Source organism: Myxocyprinus asiaticus, chromosome 7 (assembly GCF_019703515.2).
Source record: "Myxocyprinus asiaticus isolate MX2 ecotype Aquarium Trade chromosome 7, UBuf_Myxa_2, whole genome shotgun sequence".
Lineage (NCBI taxonomy): Eukaryota > Metazoa > Chordata > Actinopteri > Cypriniformes > Catostomidae > Myxocyprinus > Myxocyprinus asiaticus.
The window spans coordinates 7,892,160-7,917,699 of record NC_059350.1 but is presented as its reverse complement, the minus strand read 5'-3'; the positions used below and the strand labels follow the sequence as shown (position 1 = coordinate 7,917,699).

The window sequence follows — 25,540 nt, the reverse complement described above, 5'->3', positions numbered from 1 at the left end:
AGTAAGTATTGACAGAGGGCAGAGCAAACCTGATTATATTGAAGTATTCTGGATACCTTAGTGCAGCCGTTACATTGTTATTCATTTGGGCTCTTCACGTTGTAATCTGTTTACGATTGGGTAATTGAAAACATGCTCCTCACTGTTGCACTCCATAATAGAACATTGCACCTGCTCTTTATCAAAAAACAAAACACATAATTCTATTGTCTGAGCGTTTAAAGGGATAGTTCACCAAAAAATGAAAATTCTCTCATTATTTACTCGCCTTCATGCCACCCCAGATGTGTATGACTTTCTTTCTTCTGCTGAACACAAATGAAGATTTTTAAAAGAATATTTCAGCTCTGTAGGTCCGTATAATGCAAGCGACTGGTGGCCAGAACTTTGAAGGTCCAAAACGCACATAAAGGCAGCATAAAAGTAATCTAGATGACTCCAATGGTTAACTCCATGTCTTCAGAAGTGATATGATAGGTGTGGGTGATAAACAGATCAAGATTTGTCTTTTTTTTTATTTTTTATTATACATTCTCTTCCATGCCCAGTAGATGGAGATATGTGTGAAGAATGTGAATCGCAAAAACCATATGAAGAAGAATGTGGATGAAAATATGAAAGTGGAGATTTAGGGCAAATTTAAATCAAAAATGATTATCCCTATGCTCTACTCACTATGAAGGACAGCTCTTGATGCATGCACACTGAAGGGAGCATGGCATTACAATTTGAATGTTGGATTTAACCACTGGAGTCTTATGGGCTACTTTTATGCTGCCTTTATAGGCTTTGTGGACCTTCAAAGTTCTGGCCACCATTCACTTGCATTAATTGGACCTACAGAGCTGAGACGTTTATCTTATATATATATATTTATATGTGTGTGTGTGTGTGTGTGTGTGTATATATATATATATTAGTACAGTTGCGCATTCGGTGTGAACGGCCCCTTATACAGTGTGTCATAATACAAGCATTTGGCAATGAAAGGTCATTATGGTATCCGACTTTGAATGGAAAACAGCACAATCATCATTTCACAAGTTCCACTTCGTGTACTACTGTAACGGCACCCAGTGTAGTTGTTTATCATCCTTTAAAGTGACTCAATCCAGGCTGACTTTGTTTCATTGATTTATTGAAAGCTATCGGCTTGATTTACCGGAGCAGTTATTTTGTTTACATGCAGATCTTCTACCAAAAGATTTACTGTATCCAATACACCATAGATCACACAATGTCATGAAAGTGAATTATGGGAATAGTTTCTGCATTGTGAATTTTGTAATATTAAGCGTAAAGTCGCCTACGTTATGGCAAACACAGCACAGCTCATGCGCTTATTGTCTTAGACTTTCTTGTGCCTGCGGGATCACGCAGGCTTGTTTTGATTGACAGTTACATAATAGCTTTGTTGTGGCTAATGGAGGATGTCACTTTCTCTCCACTCAGCCGTTCTGTTCCCTGCACCTACAACTGCAGATGTCGGAGAATCCGTACCTCTCAGGCTCTATATTCACTAAGAGCTCGGCACCTGGAGTCATAGTGGCTACAGGTAAACCACAAAAGTGAGAAGCATGTACTGTATGTGTGAGTGTCATTGAATGTGTTTGGCTGTTGTTGGGTGTTTGGACAAGTTTGTAAGCACCCAACACATTTCTTGTTTCGTAAGGCTGTTTACTAAAAGCCCAAGGGCAAAAAAAGATGCTCTTTTTTTTTTTTTTTTTTTTTTTTTTTTTTTAAAGAATATTCCGGGTTCAGTATGTGTTAAGCTCAGTCCACAGCATTTGTGGCATAATATTGATTACCACAAAAATTTCTTTCAACTTCCCTCATTTTCTTTAAAAACAAAGCAATCATCTGCGTTACAGTGAGGGACTTACAATGGAAGTGAACGGGGACAATATGTTAACGTTAAAATACTTACTGTATTAAAAGTATAGCCACAAGAGATAAACAATTTGCGTGTTAACATGATTTTAGCTTGATAAACTAACCTTGCTAACCTTACTAAAACTTTTTTGTTTAAATTTATATCCAATTTTACAACTTCGTTGCCATGATGACGGAACACCGTAAACCCTGTAATCTGACGTACTGATCTGTAAACGACGATTTAAACAACTTTACAGCTCAAATAATACATTGGTTTTAACATAAGAATCAATGTAAGTGTTTTTATAAAATCAAAAGCTTCACATTTCTGCCTTTAAACCGTCCAAAAATTGGCCCCATTTACTTCCATTGTAAGTGCCCCTGGGTAACCTTGATTTATTATTATTATTATTATTATTATTATTATTATTATTATTATTATTATTATAATTGTTGTTAAGAAAAGGAATGTTTTTTTTTATTTAATGTTTTTTTATTTGTATTATTATTATTATTATTATTATTATTATTTTTGGTAATAAACATTATGCCAAAAATGCTAAAATACTGTGCACAATAGTGGTGCAGAAAAAGTGTTTGCCCTACTATGTCTTATAACTCATTTCACCTTTAGCTTGTCCTCAGTGTTCATCATTACACGGTCAGATGTATTTGTCATATAATAACCTCAAGTGCAATCAGTTCTGGAATAGTCCTTCATTTTAAATACACGGACATTTTCTGAGCATGACCAGTTCTTTTGTTTTACATCCTTATGGGGTCTACTGTTAAAGTGTCACTTGAAGGAAATAAAACTAAATTTTCACAGGCACTCAAGGACATGCAATCACTTCACCCCTCAGTTCACTTTCACAGACTTAGAACAGGCATATAGCCTAACAGAGCTGACTACAGGCGGGCTTCACACTAGACGTGATGTGTGTGTGGGTGAGTCGGTGTTTGTGGGTGATAAAACTAGACACAACACATTACAACTACCCCACAAGAGTAGCAGTTCATTTGTGGTTATGCCAGTTTAGTGCCCTTGTGGAGTGACTCAGTACACACACACACACACACACACACACACACTCCCTTTAGTGGCCCAGAGTCACTCATGAACTTGATAAACATAAACCACATCAGTGCACAAACTCTCACTGCTAAATGTGTAATGTTTGTTTGCCCGGTGTGTGTTTATCGAGTTTGTACAAGTGAGCATTGTGTAAATATTGAACTAAGAATTCAACTAAACAGCTAAACGCCTGCAACTAATAAATATTTGTTGTTGTATGAATTTTAAATGTGCTGTATACAAGTGCTCTTAGTTTCCATTTTAATTTCCCATTTTTCAATTTAATTTTTGGATTTGTTTTATTCCTCAGGAAATGTTGGCTCTGAACTGTCTTATAATAATGTGGCAATGTTCATTTCATCAGATGCAGGAAATAACTGGAGACAGGTACATGGATTCATACTCTTGGTGACTGTTTTATGTTATTGAGTGATGTTAAATTTTATGTTACAGTAAATGGTAAGTGCACATCTTGGTAAAAACCCAGGTATAGATTTATCTTGCAGTATTTTTATTTTTGGGTCAAATGTTTGCATACAATTGACTGAATATTTCTCATGATCTTAAAAACACATTTGATCTAAAGTCTTGTGCTTAAAAGGGTACTGTAGTTCACCCAAAAATTTAAATTATCTCATCATATACTCACCCTCATGCCATCCCAGATGTGTATGCCTTTCTGTCTTCTGCTGAACACAAGCAAATATTTTTAGAAGAATATCTCAGCTCTTTAGGTCCATACAGTTCAAGTGAACAGTGGCTATAAATATAAAGGCAGTGTAAAAGTAATCCATACAATTCCAGTGGTTTAATTTGTCTTCTGAATTGATGCAATAACATTTCAATCCATTTTTACTATAAATCTCCACTTTCACAGAATGTGAAAGTGAAGGTGGAGATTTATAGAATAAAAGGACTTTAATATTGATCTGTTTCTCACCCACATCTATTATATTGCTTCTGACATAGATGTAACCACTAGAGTCAAATGGATTACTTTTATGCTGTCTTTATGTGATTTTTGAAGCTTGACAATCTGGTCACCATTAACAAGCATTGAATGGACCTACAGAGCTAAAGTATTCTTCTAAAAATCTCTGTTTGTATTCTGCAGAAGAAAGAAAGTCATACACATCTGGGGTGGCATGAGGGTGAGTAAATGATGAGAGAATTTTCATTTTTTGGTGAACTATCCCTATATATATATATATATATATATATATATATACACAGCCTATATATCCTTCCATCCATCTTTAGAGAAGCTAAAATATAAGATTATATAACTTATATCAAGTTTATGGCAATGTGTAGGCTATATAATAACATATTACTTATTGTTCATTCCATTTTGCAGATTTTTGAGGAAGAGCACAACGTTTGGTTTTTGGACAAAGGTGGAGCTTTGGTTGCAGTTAAGCAGCCCACAATTCCCACGAGACATCTTTGGTATGTGCAAGAATCTTCTAGAATGTGTTTTATTTCTTATTCATATTGTTTTGATGAAAATCCTGCATATCTTTGGTACTTTATCTCTCTTATAGTCAGTTCTCTGCTATTAGGTTGATGTTGGTCAAACATACTCTGAACAGGAGAGAAGGGAGGAAAACTGAAAGGCCATGACACAAGAGCTGCCAATGCACAGATTGAAATCAGTTTTTGTGCACCATGGGAAGTGTTCCATATTGCAGCTTCCCTCTTATCCCCCTTGAATTCACACATTGGTTCCTTCTTCAAATTGGCCCTCCCTTATGTTTAATCCTCCAGAGTCTCAAATCTTTTCTCTCTTATCACTTGGCTTTGGTTTTAGGCCCACTGAAGTGTGGCACCTTCAGTTTTTAGTTCTCTTAAACAACTCAACCGAGACGGTGAGCAGAGACACAACTGTGGAGGGCAATCGTGTCTTTTCCTGCAAGAATTGCTTCAAATAGCGGCCTGACCGCATGTTCTATTAATGGATATGTGTCAACCCTCGTCGTCAACTGTTGCTTTTAGCAGACCCCAGACAGCTTGGAGGTTTCAAAAATAACATTATCACTGTACATTAGTCCTTGCGTTGTTTCAACCTTGTTGCACAAGTTACCCTACTGTTTGCACCTGTGAAGTGTTGATAAGCTGTTAGAAGTGATCACGATCAAACCCGCAGCATGAAAGTTCTCCAACTCTTACTTGACTCCCTCCTTCTCCTTTGCTTTTGTAGATGTTAAAAACTTGAAATTTAGCTTGTGTTCATGAAGCTGCAGGTTGCCTGTACTTTTTTCTACCTTTCTTTGAACCTTATCATCTTCCTCTTTAAAAAAAAAAAAAAAAAGCATAAACAAGTCTAAAGTGGTTTGCTGGTCTAAGCTGTTCTAAGATGGTTTATGTTGGTCTTGCTGGTATTTAGCTGGTCAATCGGTCAGCCATCTGGTCTCCCAGACTGAACAGCTGACAACTACCCAAAATTCCTCTAAAACCAGAAAAAAAAGACCTGCCTAACCAACTTGGCCATGCTGTAAAACCACCTAAACCATCTTAGTCTAGTTTAAGCTTTTTTTTTTTTTTTCTCAGCAATGCTTTTAGACCTTTTTATTGGTTTCTATAAAACAATAAGATGGCTAATTAACTACATTTTGAACTCAAGATTGTTGTTGCAGCATCAAATCTATTCATATCAGAACATTTCAATGTCTTTTGCAGGATAAGCTTTGATGAAGGTCGTCAGTGGACGCGTCACAGTTTCTCTGCAATGCCGCTGTTTGTGGATGGTGTTCTGGTAGAGGCAGGTGCAGAAAACCAGATCATGACGTAAGTGTATGTGCGTGACCATGGCTTGTTTTTGACCACCGTCAAAACACACACAAATACAAAGCCACTGTATCCTCATTATCTCGTATTCTATACAGAAGAATGGATTCCTCTGAACTCCTATAAACTGCTAATTTAACATACATGCTCATGAGGAAAGGTTAATTAATTAGACTCTTACGCAATGTAATGAGTCTCAGTGAACAAACAACACTTCTCATTATGTCTTGGTATTGATATGTAGTTTAAAGCAGTTTCCATTGTTTGTATCTATCCGTATGAAGACCTTTCCACACTGCAGCTTATTCTGGCTAAGAACCACCCACTTAGACCGGAAGAGACCGTCTGACTTATAGGGAAGGCATTGTTTGGGCCCCCCTAGAAATGAATTGAACACACCTGAATCAGTTTATCAAGGCCTTCAGATTCACTTGAAAATGACAGACAGGTGCATTAGAGCAAAGTTATAACTAAACTCTGCAGTTAAACAGGATTGAGCTCCCTTGATCTTACCAGTCTTTGTGTGTTGTCAGGTTTTTTGGACACTTCAGCCATCGGTCTGAATGGCAGCTGATCAAAATTGACTACAAGTCCATATTTACAAAAAGGTGCACAGAGGGAGACTACCAAACCTGGCACCTGCATAACCAGGTAAAAAGAAAAACATAAGCCGAAACCAAACCTTTAAAATATGATGTGCGTTGTACTTAACTTTGATGTTGTTTCATAGGGCGAGCCATGTATAATGGGTCAGAAGCAGATCTACATGAAGCGTCGTCCAGGTAACTACTGCATGGTAGGGTGGGACAGCTCCAGAATCCTGTCTTCAGAACCTTGCATCTGCAGAGCACATGACTTTGAGTGGTGAGTGAACATCACACCTAAAGGAATAGTTCACCCATAAATGAAAATTCGGTCATTATTTACTCACCTGCATGTCTCTTGAAACCTTTATGTTGTAATGCTCTTTTTGTTCTCCATAACAAATGGAGCAATAAAAGAAGACATTTTGAAGAGTCTTCACACAGATGTTTTCCAAACAACAGTTTTAGCTCCAAAACTGGCCAAAAAACCCCCCACCATAATTGCACCATAAACATTTGTTGCAAGTCTTCCGAAGTCATATGGAAGATTTGTGTAAGGATTTGTGTAATCATGTTTACATAAACAATGGTGAGCAAGATTCAGAGGTTGCATTTTTGCTCTAAATTTAGCATTTTACTCCACGTATGGTCAAGAGTAGAGTTGGGGTTTGGGTTAAGGGGTAGGGTAAATACAATATGCATTCCTGTTGACTGTATTACATAATTTACTACTAAAATGCAACTTGATTTTGGCTCCACTCTGTTCACACGTGCCCATATGTTTAACAAAACTTCCAGCCTCGGCCACTGGGGGCAGTAATTACAACTTCGGTAAACACAGACCATAGACCTTATTCACAGTAGAGCCATCTTTGATTTTTGACTGAAATGAAAACAAGGTTGTGAGGGATAGACTTACCATCTCTTTAATGACATGCAATGTATAAAGATCACATCTAATTTTCCACAACTCCTCTTGTCTGGAGTTTTTTGTCAACTGAATTTTCTTGGAAAGATAGTTTATCACTGTTTCGTTAGTGTAATGGTCCAAAAACACTTTAAACAACAGTAAAACCCATTGAAGGGACTGTACATCTATCTCTCACAGCCTCCTTGTCATTCCCATCAAAAATCAAAGATGGGTCTACTGTGAATAAGTTCTATGGTCTGTGTTTACTGTAATTGTAACCACTGCCCCCAGTGGCTGGGAGTGTTGTTAAACATATGGGCATGTGTCTTTCTGGAGGAAATATCCACAAAGTGGAGTCAAAATGGAGTTGCATATTTTGTTGTAAATGATGTAATACAGTCAAGCGGAATGCATATTTTATTTACCCTACCCCCTAACCCAAACCCTAAACCTGACCATAAGTGGAGTAAAAGGTTGTTGTTGTTGTTGCTGCTGTAAATAAGGTGTATTTGACCTAATGTTAACAGTCCAATTAGTCTAGTCCTGATTGCAGTGTCACCGGTCCTAATTGACCCACCCCGAGCAGGATTCAAACTGGCAATCCCCAGCATGGGAGTCAGACGCGCAAGCCTATAAAGCCATGGCCCCTAGCCTTAGTTGCTAGTGCATCTCTTAAGGCCAGGAGAGTGAGGTTTACACACTGCAGAGCTATCACATACCAGCTGGCTACCGTTACACTCACCCCCTAAACCTCACTCCCATCCTGGTTACAGCACCAGTGGCACCGGTCCTACTCGACCCACCCCAAGTGGAATTCGAACTAGCAATCCCCAGCATGGGAGTCGGATGCGCTAGCAAGGAGGCTATAAAGTCATGGCCCCTAGCCTTGGTCACTAGTGCGTCTCTTAATGCCAGGAGAGTGAGGTTTACACACTGCACAGATATCACATACCAGCTGGCTACTGTCACAGCAGCAGGCAGAGATGATACCCCAAGGTAGCTCCACGTACTCTGAAATTGTGAGTCCAGGATGAGTTTCATGATTGAGCTGGCCTTTTTAAAAGTGCATTTAGTGAATCTTCTGCAATGGCGGTGATCCTTTAGTATATCACAGACTAACACAGCCAGCTGGACTTTATGAACTGACAGAGACTCTTTATAAAGTGAAGTGTAGTCTAACTTTCCTTGTGGAGTGCAGTTATGTATGCATTATGTGGTGTAATGTGCCGTTTAGGTGGGCTCGCAGGTATTTATAAAACTGCACCGCCTCCGTGTGCTTTTGACTGGAGGCCCGGGAGCTGTTTTCAAGGATCTCAGAATAGGAATAGTGCTTTTGCAGCATTCTGCTGCTTAACCTCCACTTAAGGTCAGTGTAGGTGGGGTTGTTTTCTTATCAGATTTTAGATGCATAAAAAACACAGTCCCTTGACCTCAATGCATCCAAATGGATGCACAAATATGCAGTTTGTGTGAAACAAAAAGCACATTACTAACTTACATTAACATTCTTTACTCACATTAACTGAATTTTGAATAGCCTCCTGTTCAATTACACTATGTTGGTGAGTTTTTTTTTTTTTTTTTTTTAAATGTTCTTAACTCACATGAACTGAATTCTGAATGATAAAGCTTTTTAGCTGAATTGCTTTAGCTTAAACAAACTTGCCATATTCCCTGCTGTGTCGAGCCTTAAGGTGAGTAATCAAAAAAGTTGTTAAGAGTTTTAACAGTAGTTCGACCTTGTGAAATTTTAGCAGTGCAAAGCTTACAATTTGAACCTCTGCTGTCATTGTTTTTCACCCAACTCAAAGTAAATCCACACTAATTGTAGTCAGTTTATTTCACACCAAGCACGAGTTGTAGGCTAATTGTCCGAGGCATTTTTCCACATCTACATCAGTGCATCGTTACATTTATCATATTCCCAGACTGTGGGTTCAATTCACTAAACAGCTGTGCCAATTTTGTGTGTGGCATTCCAGAGCAACAGCCTGCATCTTATTCACTAACCAGTTTACCCAATCACTTAATGCATTGAAATAGAAATAGAAATTTAGTGCAAACATGCCTTCTTTATATGCCAATTAGGTTCCTTCAACTGGAAGCAGGCAGTATAAACATTAAGCAGAAAAAAGTTTCTATTTCTATTGATCATGGCAGCAGTAATTTATTAATTCTTTATAGAATCTGGTGGTAAAACAACATCAACAGCGTGAGCAAATAATCAACGCTATTAGTACATGCAATGAATTCTTTGTCAATTCCCCCTAAGTGTTTATACCGCTTCCGTATTTTTATCTTTCCAACAACACAATCTATCCTTAATTGAATGTCTTAATATATTCTTCTGTCATGTTTGGTGTCAATTTTCAGTTAACAGTATTGTGGCGAGCAGGGCAGGGCAGAGCGAGGCCGGGAAGATAAGTGGCGAATGAGTTCCACCTGTATGCCATACCGGTCACGTGTTCCAGTGAGGGGCGGTGGGAGTATTTGAGGAGAGGAGACAGCAGCAGATGGGGAGAGAGAGATGCATGAGCGATGTCTTTGTGTGTGACGTCTTAAACGTGTCTGCTGAAAAGCAGCTCGTGCTGTGAATGTTACGGCACCAGCGTAACAATTCGGAAAAGGAGGAAGCTGGGACCAGCTTGACAAAACACTTAGACATTTATTGTTGCACTTCTCAGCATCACACAATAAGGCTTTTCAGCCAAAACATTCACCGCACGTGCTGCTTTTTAGCAGATATCTTAGAAAAAAAATCTTATAAACCCATTTAAGGGATCCGAACATTGTTCTAGAGATATGCTAATTCACCTTATCTAAATGCAATAATCCCAAAGATACCTCTGGGTTTTTAATTTGCCCATTCCTTTGATTTCAATGCTGGATTTAATTTATATATTTATTTATTTATTTTTGATTGAACGATTCTATGCTCAAAGTATAAAAGTGCAGACTACACATTGCCACATCGGTGGTGCATATGTGTCAGGATAATGATTGTAGGCAACATCTCAAGCACGCCTGTGATTATATCCTTAGCATTCCTTACTCATTTCTTACATATCCCTGCAAGTTTTTATGTTTATAGTTTTACTTCTGCCCCTGCAGAACTCTGCTCTTGGAAACCCTACACCTCAGCTCCCCTCTTATAGTTGCATTCCAAGCCATTTATATAAAGGGTCTGACTCACTATTTTCTGACTCACTATTTTCATTTACATTGTAAAATGGTTAGAAGGCCCCTTGCCTGAGCCGCAGTGTGTAATTTAAAATAAATCATGTATTTTCTTTTCTATCAGGTACAAGTATAACAGTAATGTTAACTTAATGTTAAATAAATGTTATTTTGGGGTCACAGGAAAGAGGAAACAAAATTAGAAAATAAATCAGGACGTTGCAGGCCAGACTCGAACCTGCAACGCCTGCATGAGCACCACATCTCAGCATCTGGATCATATAGGATGACCAGATGACCATAATGAAAAATCATAAACTAAATAAACATTGCTAAATAAATATTGCTCAGATACATCTGATCGATGGACACATTACAAGAAGACAAAACTGGTTTCACCCTGAAATCAGCTTAAGATTTCTCATTCTAATGTTTTTAAGACGACTGGGAATGGAAATGGTTTGGCAGATTTTGAAACATGAAATTAATCATTTTTATACAGATTAAATAAAGTTGTCAGACTTTCGCTTATACAATAAGACCATGCATTTCTTCAAAACATGGCTTGTAAAATTGTGACCGTACCGATTTTATGGGGTTGTATGGTCACCCTAGGAGCATATGCATTAAACGCTAGGGCAGAGTTCCAAACTATTAGCCTTAATGGAGTTAGATTAACATCAAATTTCAACATGCCATTCTTGCTTTTGTTTTAGCATATAGGTTCAAACTTAAAGAGGAAGGTTACAAGCTAGGGCTTTATTACTATGAAGTCTCCTTCCTTAAAAGCCATCAAAGCTTTAATAAAGTTAGGATTAATTTAGCCAAAAAAAAAAAAAAAAAAGTGAATAATTATACAATTTATTACAACACATTTGTTATTTTATGCAATTTTTTCCCAGTGTAATTATAGAACCATAAAGTGCCGTTTTATTGCAATTTCTATTGTATGATGGGTTTTTATGTGATTTTTCACCAGCCATATTTGTGATGATACTGAGATGACAAGCTACTAAACAGATTTGCATGCAATTTTTACCCAGTTATGCTTTTTATCTTAAACTGAAAGCATGTGGAAAAGCTCTGGTATATGTGTGTGTGTGTGTGTGTATATATATATATATATATATATATATATATATATATATATATATATATATATATATATATACAGTTGTGTTCAAAAGTTTGCATACCCTGGCAGAAATTGTGAAATTTTGGCATTGATTTTGAAAATATAACTGATCATGCAAAATAAACTGTCTTTTATTTAAGGATAGTGATCATATGAAGCCATTTATTATCACATAGTTGTTTGGCTCCTTTTTAAATTATAATGATAACAGAAATCACCCAAATGGCCCTGATCAAAAGTTTACATACCCTTGAATGTTTGGCCTTGTTACAGACACACAATGTGACACACACACACAGGTTTAAATGGCAATATAAGGTAAATTTTCCACACCTGTGGCTTTTTAAATTGCAATTAGTGTCTGTGTATAAATAGTCAATGAGTTTGTTAACTTTCATGTGGATGCACTGAGCAGACTAGATACTGAGCCATGGGGAGTAGAAAAGAACTGTCAAAAGACCTGCATAACAAGGTAATGGAACTTTATAAAGATGGAAAAGGATATAAAAAGATATCCAAAGCCTTGAAAATGCCAGTCAGTACTGTTCAATCACTTATTAAGAAGTGGAAAATTCAGGGATCTCTTGATACCAAGCCAAGGTCAGGTAAACCAAGAAAGATTTCAGCCACAACTGCCAGAAGAATTGTTCGGGATACAAATAAAAACCCACCGGTAACCTCAGGAAAAATACAGGCTGCTCTGGAAAAAGACGGTGTGGTTGTTTTAAGGAGCACAATACAACGATACTTGAACAAAAATGAACTGCATGGTCGAGTTGCAGGAAAGAAGCCTTTACTGCACCAATGCCACAAAAAAGCCGGTTACAATATTCCTGACAACAACTTGACACACCTCACAGCTTCTGGCACACTGTAATTTGGAGTGACAAGACCAAAATAGAGCTTTATGGTCAGTACCATCCCCACTGTGAAGCATGGTGGTGGCTCACTGTTTTGGGGGTGTGTGAGCTCTAAAGGCACGGGGAATCTTGTGAAAATTGATGGTAAGATGAATGCAGCATGTTATCAGAAAATACTGGCAGACAATTTGCATTCCTCTGCACGAAAGCTGCGCATGGGACGCTCTTGGACTTTCCAGCACGACAAAGACCCTAAGCACAAGGCCAAGTTGACCCTCCAGTGGTTACAGCAGAAAAAGGTGTAGGTTCTGGAGTGGCCATCACAGTCTCCTGACCTTAATATATTCGAGCCACTCTGGGGAGATCTCAAACGTGCGGTTCATGCAAGACGACCAAAGACTTTGCATGACCTGGAGGCATTTTGCCAAGACGAATGGGCAGCTGTACCACCTGCAAGAATTTGGGGCCTCATAGACAACTATTACAAAAGACTGCACGCTGTCATTGATGCTAAAGGGGGCAATACACAGTATTAAGAACTAAAGGTATGCAGACTTTTGAACAGGGGTCATTTAATTTTTTTCTTTGTTGCCATATTTTGTTTTATGATTGTGCCATTCTGTGATAACCTACAGTTGAATATGAATCCCATAAGAAATAAAAGAAATGTGCTTTTCCTGCTCACTCATGTTTTCTTTAAAAATGGTACATATATTACCTATTCTCCAAGGGTATGCAAACTTTTGAGCGCAACTGTGTGTGTGTGTGTGTGTGTGTGTGTGTGTGTGTGTGTGTGTGTGTGTACACACACACACACCACACACACAGTGCATCCGGAAAGTATTCACAGCGCTTCACTTTTTCCACATTTTGTTATGTTACAGCCTTATTCCAAAATTGATTAAATTCATTATTTTCCTCAATTCTACAAACAATACCCCATAATGACAATGTGAAAGAAGTTTGTTTGAAATCTTTGCAAATTTATTCAAAATAATAATAATAAAAAATAAAAAAATAAAAAAAATAAAAATTCACAGGTACGTAAGTATTCACAGCCTTTGCTCAATACTTTGTTGAAGCACCTTTGGCACCAATTACAGCCTCAAGTCTTTTGAGTATGATGCTACAAGCTTGGCACACCTATTTTTGGGCAGTTTCTCCCATTCTTCTTTGCAGGACCTCTCAAGCTCCATCAGGTTGGATGGGGAGCATCGGTGCACAGCCATTTTCAGATCTCTCCAAAGATGTTCAATCAGGTTCAAGTCAGGGCTCTGGCTGGGCCACTCCAGGACATTCACAGAGTTGTCCCGTAGCCACTCCTTTGTTATCTTGGCTGTGTGCTTAGGGTCGTTGTCCTGTTGGAAGATGAACCTTCGCCCCAGTCTGAGGTCCAGAGCGCTCTGGAGCAGGTTTTCATCAAGGATGTCTCTGTACATTGCTGCATTCATCTTTCCCTCGATCCTGACTAGTCTCCCAGTTCCTGCCGCTGAAAAACATCCCCACAGCATGATGCTGCCACCACCATGCTTCACTGAAGGGATGGTATTGGCCATGTGATGAGTGGTGCCTGGTTTCCTCCAGACATCACGCTTGCCATTCAGGCCAAAAAGTTCAATCTTTGTTTCATCAGACCAGAGAATTTTGTTTCTCATGGTCTGAGAGTCCTTCAGGTGCCTTTTGGCAAACTCCAGGCGGGCTGTCATGTGCCTTTTACTGAGGAGTGGCTTCCGTCTGGCTACTCTACCATACAGGCTTGATTGGTGGAGTGCTGCAGAGATGGTTGTTCTTCTGGAAGGTTCTCCTCTCTCCACAGAGAAACGCTGGAGCTCTGTCAGAGTGACCATCGGGTTCTTGGTCACCTCCCTGACTAAGGCCCTTCTCCCCCGATCGCTCAGTTTGGCCGGGCGGCCAGCTCTAGGAAGTGTCCTTATGGTTCCAAACTTCTTCCATTTATGGATGATGGAGGCCACTGTGCTCATTGGGACCTTCAATGCTGCAGCAATTTTTCTGTACCCTTCCCCAGTTCTGTGCCTCGATACAATCCTGTCTCGGTGGTCTACAGACAATTTCTTGAACTTCATGGCTTGGTTTGTGCTCTGACATGCACTGTTAACTGTGGGACCTTATATAGACAGGGGTGTGCCTTTCCAAATCATGTCCAATCAACTGAATTTACCACAGGTGGACTCCAATCAAGTTGTAGAAATGTCTCAAGGATGACCAGTGGAAACAGGATGCACCTGAGCTCAATTTTGAATGTCATGGCAAAGGCTGTGAATACTTATGTACATGTGATTTTATTTTTAATTTTTTCGTTTTTTATTTTTAATAAATTTGCAAAGATTTCAAACAAATTTCTTTCACATTGTCATTATGGGGTATTGTTTGTAGAATTTTGAGGAAAATAATGAATTTAATCCATTTTGGAATAAGGCTGTAACATAACAAAATGTGGAAGAATTAAAGTGCTGTGAATACTTTCCGGATGCACTGTATATATATATATATATATATATATACAGTACTGTGCAAAGTTTTAGGCACATTAGATGTTTCACAAAAGCATTTGTCTTAAGATGGTTATTTATATCTTCAGCTTTAGTGTGTCTATAAGAAATATAAATGTTAGACTCACAAACTTTACTTTTGCAAATAGAAAACATTAGAAAAGAAGAACAGGGAGCCCTGCAACAAATGTCATGGCCCCCGCAAATCCTCCCACTGAACATTGTGTCAGTCTGATATTACATAAAGAGACAGAAGTAATTGAGATTTAAATAATTAAATTCTCCAAGAAGCTTGGTACATCCTATCTGCCAACAACCAAGAAAAACTGTGTACATGTGTACCTAGGAGAATTGGTGCTGTTTTAAAGGCAAAGGTGGTCACAACGAATATTGATTTAGCTTTTTTATGTTTACTGGAATTTGTTTGACATTAAGTGATAAATGAAAACTATTTCTATCATTATTTTTTAAGATATCCTCACTATGCAACATTTTTCACAAGTGCCTAAAACTTTTGCACAGTACAGTATGTGTGTATATATATATACAGGTGCATCTCAATAAATTAGAATGTCGTGGAAAAGTTCATTTATTTCAGTAATTCAACTCAAATTGTGAAACTCGTGTATTAAATAAATTCAATGCACACAGACTGAAGTGGTTTAAGTCTTTGGTTCTTTTAATTGTGATGATTTTGGCTCACATTTAACAAAAACCCACCAATTCACTATCTCAAAAAATTAGAATATGGTGACATGCCAATCAGCTAATCAACTCAAAACACCTGCAAAGGTTTCCTGAGCCTTCAAAATGGTCTCTCAGTTTGGTTCACTAGACTACACAATCATGGGGAAGACTGCTGATCTGACAGTTGTCCAGAAGACAATCATTGACACCCTTCACAAGGGGGGTAAGCCACAAACATTCATTGCCAAAGAAGCTGGCTGTTCACAGAGTGCTGTATCCAAGCATGTTAACAGAAAGTTGAGTGTAAGGAAAAAGTGTGGAAGAAAAAGATGCACAACCAACCAAGAGAACCGCAGCCTTATGATTGTCAAGCAAAATCGATTCAAGAATTTGGGTGAACTTCACAAGGAATGGACTGAGGCTGGGGTCAAGTCATCAAGAGCCACCACACACAGACGTGTCAAGGAATTTGGCTACAGTTGTCTTACTCCTCTTGTTAAGCCACTCCTGAACCACAGACAACGTCAGAGGCGTCTTACCTGGGCTAAGTAGAAGAAGAACTGGACTGTTGCCCAGTGGTCCAAAGTCCTCTTTTCAGATGAGAGCAAGTTTTGTATTTCATTTGAAAACCAGTGAAAGTCCAGTGTTAAGTCTCCACAGTCTGTGATGATTTGGGGTGCAATGTCATCTGCTGGTGTTGGTCCATTGTGTTTTTTGAAAACCAAAGTCACTGCACCCGTTTACCAAGAAATTTTGGAGCACTTCATGCTTCCTTCTGCTGACCAGCTTTTTAAAGATGCTGATTTCATTTTCCAGCAGGATTTGGCACCTGCCCACACTGCCAAAAGCACCAAAAGTTGGTTAAATGACCATGGTGTTGGTGTGCTTGACTGGCCAGCAAACTCACCAGACCTGAACCCCATAGAGAATCTATGGGGTATTGTCAAGAGGAAAATGAGAAACAAGAGACCAAAAAATGCAGATGAGCTGAAGGCCACTGTTAAAGAAACCTGGGCTTCCATACCACCTCAGCAGTGCCACAAACTGATCACCTCCATGCCACGCCGAATTGAGGCAGTAATTAAAGCAAAAGGATTTGCTTTAATTACTGTACAAGTATTGAGTACATATACAGTAAATGAACATACTTTCCAGAAGGCCAACAATTCACTAAAAATGTTTTTTTTATTGGTCTTATGATGTATTCTAATTTTTTGAGATAGTGAATTGGTGGGTTTTTGTTAAATGTGAGCCAAAATCATCACAATTAAAAGAACCAAAGACTTAAACTACTTCAGTCTGTGTGCACTGAATTTATTTAATACACGAGTTTCACAATTTGAGTTGAATTACTGAAATAAATGAACTTTTCCACGACATTCTAATTTATTGAGATGCACCTGTATATATATATATATATATATATATATATATATATATATATATATACATATAGATCATCATTTCTATCTGAAAAAGGTCAAGTTGCTGCAATCCAATATAGGTCCTTCAGTGTCTATGATTTTATTTGGCAAGATCTGTTTAACCCACTGTATTATATTTTAGCCTGCCATTTCAAGCTCTGTGGAAAACTGAATAATTTAGCTTTACGTATATGTTGTGAGGACATCTATAATTAGGAAATAGTAATTTCTTGACCTGTAGCAATAAACTTGATCATAGATTTTGGTATTGATTGTATTGCTATCTAAAAACAAATAAATTAACACTTGCATACAGCAGGGGCGGATTGTGACTAGTAAGTATCTATTTTCATTTATTTAAGACTCTCTTAATACCTGTACTGTTATTTACAGTCAGATTAATTCAAACACACAGCACGGATGTGGTAAAGAAACCACTCAACCGAAACACAGTCGCTGAACAGCCACTGTTCTTAAAGAGACAGTAACATTTTAACGTTTCTTATACATAATGTAAACTCATCTAAGTAAAATCTAAATACCACAAATTATGCATATAAAATGCATATATTTGCAGGGGCCATTATAAATTATGAAATATTTTAACTTCAAACGCTTTAAACATTGATGAATTTAACAAAAACAGTAGGCTCCTTCAGTATCTCTGCAAGGGTTTGGTGAATTTCGGCAAAGGGTTCAGGCAGTTCTGGCTCATGCTGCTATATCTTTCCAACTCAGCTGAATAATGGGGTGCGTTCCATTGAGAAGTGATCATCCCTACACTCTATTTCCTTCAAAGACTTTACCCTCCATTGTGAGAGCTTCAAAGGGCTGAAAGGTGTGGGGCTCATAAATAGTGGTCATTTGTTCATTTTTGAGGAAATTCTATTTGGAACGATCATATCCCATTATTATTCTTCAATTGAAAATCCCTGCGAAGGCATCATTTAAGCCTTTTCAAAGTGTCCAAATCCCCTTGACTACATTACACTGACAGAATGTTAAAATGAGTTAAGAGTCTTTTTTTTTTTTTAATGTTCGTGATTTCAGACTTCAGCTGTCAAAACTTACAAGCCCTTTCATCTGCTTTAAGATGCTGTCTTCTTTATTTCATAATTTTGTTTTTTTCTTTCTTTCTTTCTTTCCTTTCTTTCTTTCTTTCTTTCGTTCTTTCTTTCTTTCTGTAAAACCTGTACAGATTTCTAACTTGTAAAAACTATTTTAAACTTTCAGACAATGTTTTGTCAGACCAACATTATAGTTTGTCTCTACAAATTTTACATATCTAGTTTAATCAGTACTTTTGAACCACACAAAGTAAAATATCAATTACATTACTGTTAATTTTACTTTATCAAAAATCAGCAAAGATTTCACATAAAAAAAGATGAGTGCAACACTCTATAATACGGTTCTATTTGTTAACATTAGTTAATGCATTAGGTATCATGATCTATCAATAAGCAATTATTTCTTACAGCATGTATTAATTTCTGTTAATATTATTTATATACTACTATTTTGAATTGTTCATGTCAGTTCATAATGCATTAACTAATGTTAACATATACAACTTTTAAATGCATTAGTATTTGTAGAAATGAACATTAACCAAAAGTAATAAATGTTGTAAAAGTATTGTTCATTGATAGATCATATTAACTACTGCATTAACTACTGTAAACAAATACAACCTTATTGTAAAGTGTTACTCTTTATAATAAATGCGTTTATTTGAATATGTTTAATCTCATCACATTTGTGTATAATTTTTTATTTAAATATTTATTTAGTGCAGTTAATGCATTTACCTAGTTTGACAGTTTAAGTGTTTACCGAGACATACAGACATATTTCTAGCAATCGCAGTTATGACTAAATGTATAAATATTTCATATATAAAGAGTATAGTATGTTTGTCATAATTTAAGTCTATTTAATATTTATTACAGTGTAATTATGCAGTAATACTTACCTAGTACCATAAATTAAGTTAGACTAGCAACAAAATTATACTACATAATGTAAGTAAATTATGAAAATATGCTGGAAGAAATTTTAAGATATGATATGTACTGTAGGTAGGCTTATATGTTTTTAACACTGTCTTTTTATGTACTGAGGCATAATACATTTGTATATGAATAAGCACCACCATGCAAATATCCTACAGTAGAAAGCTTGACTCTTATCTGACTATTGGATTGGAACTGCACATAATTAAAAAAGTAAATGCCTGTTGGAAAACAGAAGTCCCTCTGTGCCACAAGGGACCGTATGTGGTCTGCTGAGTTTGGTTGTGAATCAGTAATTACAACTCCATTTCCAAAAAAGTTGGGACAGTATGAAAAATGCTAATAAAAACAAAAAGAAGTGATTTGAAAATTATATTCACCGTTTGCTATATTGAAAGCCCTACAACTAAATATTATATGATGTTTTACCTTGTGATTTTGTTACATTGAGTAACTTTTGTTTTGTAAAGTCTGAAGTTTATTTTCTGCTCAACATTAACCATTATTGATCAAAAAAATTACCTCTTGATTGATACTGTCATCATGTTTTGGTCACCAAGTGTTGAGGTCTGTGTGCGCAGCACTACCTCTTGTTTCTATTGCCAGTAATGCAAGGTAATGTTTTCCAATAGAATACATAGCATGCATTAAGTTTCCCTGAGGGAGGCTTTCGTATGTCATGTGGTACATGATTAAACATGTTTATAAGGAAAGTTGAAATTGTGACATTTAAATTTTTATTTTATTTCATTTTTACCATGTTCATCAGATTTGTACATAAAAAAAATAAGAAAATACTGTATTAACTGAAATGTTTAAGTTAAATGTACTCACTTCAATCAATATTATGTTATGAGGTTAAGTAGATTTTACTTAATTTTATACTATTCAAATGTAAAACTGTGTGCAAAAACTTGAGAGAGAAAAAAAAATAAGTAAATCTTACTAGTCATTTTTTTTTCAGTGTACAACAAGCAACGTAAAAATCATTTTGTGAAATGTAGGTATATTAACATGATTCAGTGAGACCGAGTTATCTGTTTTTGAGTGCTTAATACAGTTAACGAGATTAACGAGAGTGACAAATAAATTCTATAACCGAACTGACACTCCTAAATATTTTTAGACTCATAAACTTCTGCTGTGTGAATGGAACTGCACTAGAGAACTAGTTTTGGGTTTGACATTAGGTTTGACATTAGCAATGAATCTGCAGTATTTGATTTAAGTGCTTTATTACTTATATTATTTGATTTGAGAGTGAGACTTCATTTCCATTTGAGTGACTGTATCTCTTCAGAAGACTTGGCATATAGTGCATGAGTTGTATTGATTATTTTACGTGGTTTTATGATGTTTGTTTTTTTTTTTTTTGTCCTTATTCGAACTTGGGAGACCAGAGTCCCTTCTACTTACATTAAATAGCAAATACAACCTGTGAAGAGTTTTTAAGAATTTACCTTTTGTGTTTTTGGAAGAAAGAAGGTAATTCAGTTTGGAGCAACATAGGGTGAGAAAATAATGGGTAAACTATTCTTATAAGTATTTTATTTCTTGTGTGTGTTTTGTAGTGATTATGGTTTTGAGAGAAGAGGGGATGGAAACTGTCTGCCTGCATTTTGGTTCAACCCCTCCACAGTGTCACGAAGTTGCAGCCAGGGACAAAACTACCTCAACAGCACAGGGTAAGAAACACCCAGAGATTTACTTGGCTATCTAAATGAGGACACGCCTTAATAAACATTCTATAAAAACACTAACCCTACATTTTTAGAGTTTATTAAAGCTTTATATATTAAAAAAAATATATTTTTAATATATTTTTTATATTAAAAAAAATATGTATTATTTCTTTTAGAGTTTATTAAAGCTTTATATAATATATATATATATATATATATATATATATATATATATATATATATATATATATATATATATATATATATATAAAGCTTTAATAAACAAAAAAATACATAATTTTGTTTCATATTTTTTTTAATGAGGATGTCCTCAAAAGGAGGTTTTGTCATATTTAGCTAACTTCAGGTGACACATCTGTCCCCAGTGTAGTTTATACTGACAAAGACACTAAATCAAAAATACACTCATTAGCACACGCATCACATAGAAAAATAATCAATGGTTAACTTACATTACACTCTTTCTCTGTATTTCATATAAGTTTCTTGACAATCAGTGTTCCATTGAGATAAAGTGAAGACATTAAAGTGCTTGTTTTAAAAAGAAATTACAACCAGAATAACATTAAACCCATCTTGTTTTAGGAAGATGGTTATTTTTAATTATGTGTCCCATGATTTAAATTTATTCTGCTGATGAGCAGGCACAAGCCGTATCGACGTGAACAGGTTTTAAACATTCTGGAGATTGTAATGTTCGTCTTTATGTCAACTTTACGACCTAGCTGAGCAGATAACACTGTGTAATGGAGAGACTTTATATAAACCTAATTTAAACCCAACAGCAATATATATCTATATATATATTCCAGTATACATTATTCCAAACTTTTGGCCACCAGTGTGTATATATATATATATATATATATTATTTTTATTTTATTTATTTTTTTAAGCAAAACACTTCAAAAAAAGATGTTTTTTTTAGGCTTTAAATGATGAAAATATGTTGGCCTATATACTGTATAAAATTAAGATGAAAACATATTTGGACACTGTCTGGTTGACGAACATTAGTGGAACATATTAACTGTGGCTCAATTTTCCAAATACATCTACAATTCTATTTTCTGTGTGCGTAATTTCAGGTATCGTAAAGTGGCAGCAAACAACTGCACCAAAGGAGTTAAAGAGATGTATACCGCCAGAAAGCAGCAGTGCCCGAATCGCCCACCGCGAGGTTTAGTCCTGATGACTCGTGACGACAAACTCACCGCCAAACTGGGCAGCAATGTCACCTTTCTGGTGCGACTAGAAGAGGTGTGATCCATTATGATGGTCATCTGATTTTGATGAACTAAAACCTGATGTTAATCATCAAATTATCAGATTGATTGATCAGATAATGTAAGTGTAGCATGGCTAGAAGCTATAACTATGGGCCTGATATGAAGTCAAGACCTAAATTATAGAGCAATAATTAATCAATTCATCTGCTATACTCTCTATTAGCAGATAATCATTGATCAGATATCAAATTGAAAGCAGTCAATTTGAAATGGTAAGACAATTATTTCTGTCAGCTAGAGGAAGTACTGTATATTTTAAAGGAATAGTTCACCCAAATATGAAAATTCTGCCTTCATATACTCACCCTCATTTTGTTGCAAACACATATGCATGTGGAATGCAAAAAGAGATGTTAGGCGGAATGTTTGCCTCAGTAATCATTCACTTTCATTGCATTATTTTTGCATACAGTATAATGAAAGTGGATGGTGACTGGAAGTTGTAATTACAAGCCTCTGTACCGCCGCTTGCACACAGACACTGTTGTGCCATCATTTGTTTGCTTTTTTTTTTTTTTTTTCATCCTGTTCTATTATTGTGATATCAACTCTTTCAGATAAATTTGCCCATGTAAAAACTAAACAAACTGCGACTGGTCTCTTTCATATTGGTCAGACATTCTTGCAAGAATAATCTGCAAAATAGACCAGACTTTATGTTGATAACTCTGGCTACTACCCAATACCAAATGTTGTCCTAATGTAGACCATAAAGCTTTAAATCTGACCATCTTCACCAGCATCGGCCATTCAGACATGGGGAACTTTCTAGAATCCTCTCATAATTCTCTGCACTCTGCTCTGAGCTGTACTGGAGATCTATAGCTGATGAGAAGGCTTCGCTGTTCACAGATGCTGCGGTGCGAGCCGGATACACATTACGAGCCCTCTGGGGAATAGCTTTTCATTGAGGTGCAAAGCACACATGGCCACACATTTTTTTTTTTTTTACTCTGTCTCACTGGAATTCTTACACATACACATACTGCACACATACACACTCATTCCAGGTAAGTGTTTCTCCCCAGGCGTCGCACAGCAGAAGTGTTGTCACATTACAGTATGATGAGATGAGAAAATGAGGGCTTATTCCTTTCATTAAGAGAGTGGGAGCTAGTGAGTGAGTGAGAGAGAGAGAGAGAGAGAGAGAGAGAGAGAGAGAGAGAGTGAGAAAGAGACAGAGAGAGAGAGAGAGAGAGAGAGAGAGAGAGAGAGAGAGAGAGAGAGAATTGTCTTGAATATAGTCTCAGAATTTTGGAAACTCTCCAGCTGAATAGTTACTCATGAGGGTCAGAGACTGGGCTGTTTCATAGGAAAATCAAATGGACCTTAATATTTAATGCCTTTGAGGTGCAACCAGTCGAACAAGGTTAACAAGGTTTTCCAGTTGGAAGGAATGGGAGCAAGCACTCGAGTTAACCATGAAATAGATTTGCTTAATCCAGGTAGAGTTTTGCAGAGGGTCAGAATTACTGGGCAACATATGGATCGTCTACCAAAATACCAGTTAAGGCCAGATAGAGTGAAGAGACACAATGAATGGGCAAAAAACTGTACCAAACCAGAGACAGTTTAAAGGGATAGTTCATCCAAAAATTCTGTCATCATTTACTCACTCTCTTGTTGTTCCAAACCTATATGACTTACTTTCTTTCTTTCTTGGAGCACTAAAGGAGAACTGGACATTTCACCTGAAAACAGCACTTCCAGTTTTGGCCACTTTGCTGCAAATTTGCCAAAACTCAAGATTTTTTTAAGGGTCAGCAAGGAAATCCTGTCTTTCAATTTCCAATCCCTTTATTTTTTGACAAAGACATCATCTGGTCTTTATAACAGTCCTTCTTATAGAATGCACATTAGCTGAATTAAGTCTCAATTCGCTCCCTATGATTTAGTACATATTTACACTACCCAGGAAGTTAATCTCATCCAGTGCACTGAAACATTCGCTGCCTCGGAATTCCCAGAATGCACTGTTAAACTGTTAACCTCCGGCGGGTCCAAAAGGGGGCACTACATCGCAGAAAAAGTTTACGCTTAAAATGTTCAAGTCTCCAAATATGTAAGTCAGGCATATGGGGTATTGTTTGAAACCTTAACCATAACCATCACTTCTGCATTTATGTTACATAAAATAACAAAATAAGGCCTGAAAACATTCCCGTCGCAAATCAGTGCCACCTAGAGGTCATGTGGTAGAAATATTAATTTGAATATAAAAGTCTTTCAAATAGCACTTAAATTGACAATTATTCTGTTGCCCTAATACCACAGTTTAGAAGATTTTCAAAAGAATCACAAAGTGAAATATGATATTTATAAGACATTGAATTCAAATGTCTCTTTTATGCACTGATCACTGCTGCTGTAAGCCCCAAATAGCTAAAACAATTAGATCTGCTTTTACCTTAGGCAGTTTCCTAAAAAAAAAAAAAAAAAAAAAAAGTCTGTGAGCTTGCTTGTATGAATAATCCAATGTTATATCTTAGATATTCAGAGCAAAATATGTGTTCCAGCAGGAAAAGCATGCTAAACAAATCACCAGAAATATATGTTATCGACTATTGGTGATAAAAAAATTATACATCATCACAAAGGGAGCTTTCTAAAGACACCAAGATTGAGCTTCCAGTTCACTCAGAGGCTGAGATATTCAATGAAAAAATGAGGGTGGTGCGTGAACTGAAAATTTGACTAAATGTCTATGGACGAGCACATTTAGTGAGGGCTAAAATACATTAGAGTGCCACCTGCATTTCAGATCGGCATTTTGTGACGGAAGGTGACAGAGGAAAAAAAAAATGCTAGTACTTGCTGCCATCTGGTGGAAAATAAAAAGAAATAAAAAAATATGACATTTTGGAGTGAGATGTCGTGAACAGAACCAGGATTAATTGCTTACAAAGTTAGGACAAAAAAATGAAAGTTTTTATTTTATTTTTATTCATCATAAGATTGTAAACTTTTAAATTTGAGAGTGAAAAATTGCAAGTGGCAGCCCAAAAATACCTCAGAGTCGGCAGCTCAATGTATTCACATAACTGAAATGTTGACATGTCTTCTTCAGTCTCTCAAATCGTCAGAAATGGAGGACGAATTTATATGCACACCAGTACACTGATAACTACCAAAAATCAGTTTATTAAAAAAAATCTGACAATGCAAGAAAACTGTGTTTACATTAGACTTGAATTTATTGAGTTATTCTTCTCTTTTGACATCAAAACGTAACGTTATCAGTCAGTAAGAACACCGGTAAAGGTGTTCAATGCAGAGTGAAATCGGGATAATCTGCATGTGTGGTCAATTTTTGCTTAAACTGTTTATGACCTTACCCTGATAAAGGAAAACCATTTAAGGTGTTCACATGACCACAAAATTTGTCTTCTTATTAAGCATAAGATTGCATGTAAACACGCTCAATGGCACTGTACTTTTTGACAGCTACAACGAAGATGCACGATGAATGAAACACATTATGCCAGAAGGACATCAGTCATGGCTACCCT

At 36.6% G+C, this 25,540-nt stretch overlaps 1 protein-coding gene across 1 annotated transcript in view; it reads left to right on the top strand.

The window, feature by feature from the left end:
• sorcs3a (sortilin related VPS10 domain containing receptor 3a) overlaps nt 1-25,540 on the top strand; it is a 368,557-nt gene that overhangs the window by 309,095 nt on the left and 33,922 nt on the right. Inside the window, exons 11-18 of the mRNA XM_051703251.1 lie at nt 1,453-1,555; nt 3,261-3,337; nt 4,308-4,399; nt 5,630-5,737; nt 6,271-6,388; nt 6,468-6,601; nt 20,611-20,724; nt 21,831-22,002. Of these exons, the coding sequence (XP_051559211.1) occupies nt 1,453-1,555; nt 3,261-3,337; nt 4,308-4,399; nt 5,630-5,737; nt 6,271-6,388; nt 6,468-6,601; nt 20,611-20,724; nt 21,831-22,002 (918 nt within the window). The remainder of the gene's footprint in view (nt 1-1,452; nt 1,556-3,260; nt 3,338-4,307; nt 4,400-5,629; nt 5,738-6,270; nt 6,389-6,467; nt 6,602-20,610; nt 20,725-21,830; nt 22,003-25,540) is intronic.